The 4,444-nt window shown below is 39.0% G+C and overlaps 1 protein-coding gene across 3 annotated transcripts; it reads right to left on the reverse strand.

Annotated features, from left to right (window-relative positions):
- On the reverse strand, positions 1,266–3,688 carry LOC107619597. Of its 3 annotated transcripts, none has more exons than XM_021111296.1 (5): positions 3,235–3,688; positions 3,058–3,120; positions 1,778–2,372; positions 1,542–1,636; positions 1,266–1,414 (listed from the first exon to the last, which is right to left on the reverse strand). In XM_021111296.1, exons 1-5 carry the CDS (start codon positions 3,540–3,542, stop codon positions 1,309–1,311), a joined length of 1,167 nt encoding a protein of 388 aa, XP_020966955.1. In that variant the 5' UTR covers positions 3,543–3,688; the 3' UTR covers positions 1,266–1,308. The 3 variants fall into 3 exon arrangements, with proteins under 3 accessions (XP_020966955.1, XP_020966954.1, XP_020966956.1); XM_021111295.1 differs by having other exon boundaries at positions 1,493–1,636; positions 3,235–3,685; XM_021111297.1 differs by having other exon boundaries at positions 1,493–1,636; positions 3,058–3,151; positions 3,235–3,376.

The raw sequence follows: 4,444 nt of genomic DNA on the forward strand, positions 1-4,444 counted from the left end.
TTTAGTTTCAATAACCTTTTAATTTAAATTTATTTTTATTTTCGTTTTTAATTTTTATTAGCTACCATGAATTCTCACCCCTCTCGCTTTGAGTTTGGTTCTAAATCTGTTGAAAAGAGTGGAAGCTATAACAGGAATATGCATCAAGGTCTAAGCAATCAAAGATGGATATGGTGATAGATATGGTGGACCCCCTTGTAATTACCAACAAGCCCCACCCTGTGCTTATGAACCACCTCCACAACATACCTTTGAACCACCAAACTCACAAGCCCCTTTCCACCATTTACCTCCATATGACCCTAACCCACATCCACCATACCAACCACCCTATGAACCGAATGAGCCATACATAGATCCACCCCAACCTCCATTGGATAACAATACACTCATCTCTAACATCATTGGTCTCACCTCTATACTCCAAAATCTTATATCCCGCATGAACCAACCCTCTACCTCCAATATTCACTACAAGAAAAACACCCATTCAAGTACATTTGAAAAGTGTAGCCAAAAGTGAAAAAAAATGATGCCTTAGGCTACGGCTACGCTTTTTGGACTACGGCTACGCTTTTTGGGGTGATTCCTATTCGGCCGTTGCCTATTCTCAAAGGCTACACTTTTCTGCACCAAAGGCTACGCTTTTGGCATTTGAGAATAGGGTACGCTTTTCAAGTGATGCTATCCAGGACCAAAGGCTACGCTTTTCAGCTTCCATTTTTGCTAGAAGATTATAACATGTCAATAGATATTTAGATCAAGCAAATGGATCAATATTCAAATCAATCTTAAACTTTAACATCATTAAAAGTTTTCAGGTATTTTGAATGCATATCACTTACTTATAAAGGTAGTGACGAAGACTGGGCGAGCAGAGAGCAGATCAACATTGGCGGTGTTCCCAGTTCCAAATGGAGACTCAATCTGAATCATTGGCGGTTACCATTCATGGAATGCATCAGATGCAACTGGATCTTAATGCTCAATCTGCAGCAAATCAATAATTCATCATCATAATAAATAACTTTAAACAAATTCACTACCAAATCGAGAATCAAATAAACATGCTAATTGTGTACATTCCAAAAATAATGTAGAAGCCATGTCACACCCCTAATTATTGCCTGCATTCATATTACATTATATATATTACTTTTGCAACTCAATCAAACTTAGTTCATTAATAGAGAACTATGATTGGAATCTTAAATTGGAATGAACAAATTAAAATAAAAACTGGACATATCAAAGAGAGAAAGTAAGCAGCAGGCTGATCTTATGCTACCTGACCAAGACTAGCAGCGGCTATTGGCCGATCTTCGAACTCCCTAAACAGTAAGCTAATGGAAGCTCCCAATTCACTCTCAATGAAGCTTTTTGCTTTCTTTGGAGAGAAGGCAGGGACCTTGTCCTATCAAGAACAATCTTATATTCAGAATACATTGATCTAAGAATCAACACTTACCATTTCATGTCAAAGAATCTATACCTGCAACTTTGCTAGCTCATCCACAAATTCACGTGGAAATAGATCTAACCTTGTTGATGATAACTGCCCAAGCTTGATGAAAGTTGGACCAAGCTGCAACACACGCTCCCTTAACCACGACGCTGTTTTCCGCCTTCTGCTTTTCTAAATAAAAATGTAACCAAACAAATTCCAATCAGCAAAAAACAAACACAAGTAAAATAGTCTTATGTCTGAATCTGAGTGCTGCAAGAAAGTTAAAATTGGTTTTCTAGCAGCACTAATTAATGAAGTGTAAGAACCAACCTGTTTATCTTCTGTGAAGCCTCTAATATATGCCCATTTTGCATTGTCCAATAGAACCCGAATACGCAAAGAAAGCACAAAAGACCAAACATCAATAGATCTCTGCCAAGAACTGTAATTCTCATTAGCCCAACTGAAGCCTTCACCCGAGGGCAAAACCTTGAGCTCCTCCAGCGGTGGAAGTTCTACAGAGGTTCTTGATTTCACTGCCTTGGTCAAGGGTGGGTTAACATCTCTTTTTACAATAGTTGCTGCTCCATTAACATTTTGTTTTGCACCATTCACTGTCTTCACCTTATTATCTGACAGTGTGCTTCTCTTCACTACCTCACTTGAGGGTACCATTCTAACAGCTTTTCCATTGGTACCATACTTTGAATTTGATGCAGGCAATTCTGTCTGACGCATTACAACCAGGAACCTAGGATATGCATCATTCTCTGATGAATCACGCTGTGCCCTTTTATTCTTTGGAAGCTTGGGATTCGAAATGGAGGATGAGAAGCTGAAGGAGTTTGGTGTTCTTCTATGATTTGTCAACTTTATATGGTGACAATAGCAACCATGCAAAGCCATTCTTATTGATGAATTAACCCTTCAAGAAGCATCAGTATAAACAAACAAGACTTAAAGGATGATTAGGTGAATGCATCAAAATCAAAATCTAAAATAATTTAACAAGACAGAATTTATCATTAGCTGAATTTTTATAGCATATTTTTATTCAGTGTCGCAGCAACAAGCTTTGTACAATTTAATTGGGGTGAACATGATTTTGGGGTTATAAGATAGAACATGTAATCAAATAACTAAAAATAAAAACTCACTTATTACTTAGCTAAACTAATATACCATTACTATTTGATAATAATAATAATAATAAGGTTATTCACGTTGACTAAAATGTTAACATAAGATACATGTGTCCACATCTTAATAACATGATACATAACAGATATTGATTTATTTAGAATCCAGCAATGATGTTTACCAGCTAACTTCTTCCATCATGGACACTATTCTTTGCTGATAAGCTTCTGGAAGTGATTCCAAACCAGCTAACATGCTCTTATGTCTTATCCATGATTCAATTCAATTTAACTCAACCTAGTGTTCTTCATTCACATTAATCATATATGATCTGTTAAACAAGATTTTACAATGAAATAATATGTTGAACAGATTATGGCGAGATATATGATCTGGTATTAATCAACCCAATTAATTAGCAGATGGATCAAAATCGAATTGAGAAAAGTAATCCAAATAGAAACCGGAACCTGAAGAAGAGGTCTGGGGATATTGCAGCAGAACTTTTCAAAGGAGAGAATTGCATCCGCACCCTTGGCGTCGAAAACGGCACTGATGAAACGCCTGCAGAGACATCGAAATTGAAATTGAAATTGAAATGAGAATGAAATGAAAGTTGGAGAGAGAGCGGGGTTGGGAGTACGAACAGGAAGTAAATCGTAGAAGCCGAAAGTGAGGACAGGAGCACGGCAAGCCCTAGCAGCGGCGGCGGCTTCAATTGACCCCAGGAGCGACCATAGTGCACGGCGGAACAGCCTCCTTCTCTCTCGCGTCGCGTCTTCGTCCTTTCTCTCCATTTAGTCTGCGAATCATCTTTCTCTCTCTCTCCTCTGGACTCCCTCCTCCACGACGGTGATGGCGGCGGCTGCAGCGGCGGTGACCCCCTCTCACTCTCTGGTCTCTCGCTCGCGCTCTCATCTCTGTCTTCCTCCTCTCCTCCCTCTGGTTCACTCATTCACTCGGATCTGGGTGTGTGTGTGAAAGGGTGCGTGGCGAAGGTGAGTTAGGGTTAGGGTGAGTTGCGAAAGTGAGGGTGCTGCCGTGCTGGAACGTGAATGTGATTTAGTGATAAGGAGGAAAAAAATTACTAAGTGTTGTGGGTGTATTTGGCTTTAGATACATTAGGCATCACTTTTAAAACACACCCAAAATTTAACAAATAGGCTACCTTCTAAAAGCGCCCTCTTTGATAGAAAAAGTGAATCTATAGATATTAACCTATGGCTACGCTTTATAAGTGATTTCTATAATACCTAAGGCTACACTTTTTAAATGATGCCACAATTATGTATCCTTTTCTCTTATAAAAAGGCAACACGGAGAAAAGCGTAGCCTATTCATAGAATAGGCTACGTTTTTCAAATGTAGCTTAAAAAAAGTGTGGCTGAATGGGTATTTTTCTTGTAGTGATTCAACCCTCAAGCTCTAGTGCACTTCCTTTTCAACCACATAATGATCTTTTCATCCCATCACCACCCTCCATGGAAGAGCACCCACATCCATCAATCCAAGAGCAAGATGATCCAAATTATGCTATTGATATGGAATAGGAAAGAAGAAATCATCTTCGCAAATCCATACTTCATCAAGAGCTAGAGGAGGCCCTACGGGTAAAGGTAGGAGAGACCCTTGAAGATGAAAGAGTAGTTGAAAGGAGTTGTCATGGAAAGAAAATCATCGAGGATGAGTATGATTTTATACTTAAACAATTGGACAAAGCAAAAATTATTAAAAAGGAAGAAGTGGTTGCAGACTTAAGAGATACTGTACCTCCATTAGAAAGTCTAGTCACAGAGCCTCCTTCCACGGTGTTTGATGTTGATGTTGAGGAGAGTGTACAACCTCCAAGGCATATCA

Source organism: Arachis ipaensis, chromosome B09, assembly GCF_000816755.2.
Source record: "Arachis ipaensis cultivar K30076 chromosome B09, Araip1.1, whole genome shotgun sequence".
Classification (NCBI taxonomy): Eukaryota; Viridiplantae; Streptophyta; class Magnoliopsida; order Fabales; family Fabaceae; genus Arachis; species Arachis ipaensis.

Bases quoted from the DNA above. Each gene is read 5' to 3' on its own strand.
- LOC107619597 (XM_021111295.1), bottom strand. From the start codon at position 3,542: ATGAGTGAACCAGAGGGAGGAGAGGAGGAAGACAGAGATGAGAGCGCG. The intron at 2,373-3,057 runs GTTCCGGTTTCT...TGCTTCTTGAAG, and splicing joins TCCCCAGACCTCTTCTTCAG to GGTTAATTCATCAATAAGAA. The intron at 1,415-1,492 runs GTATAGATTCTT...TGTTCTTGATAG, and splicing joins ATGAGCTAGCAAAGTTGCAG to GACAAGGTCCCTGCCTTCTC.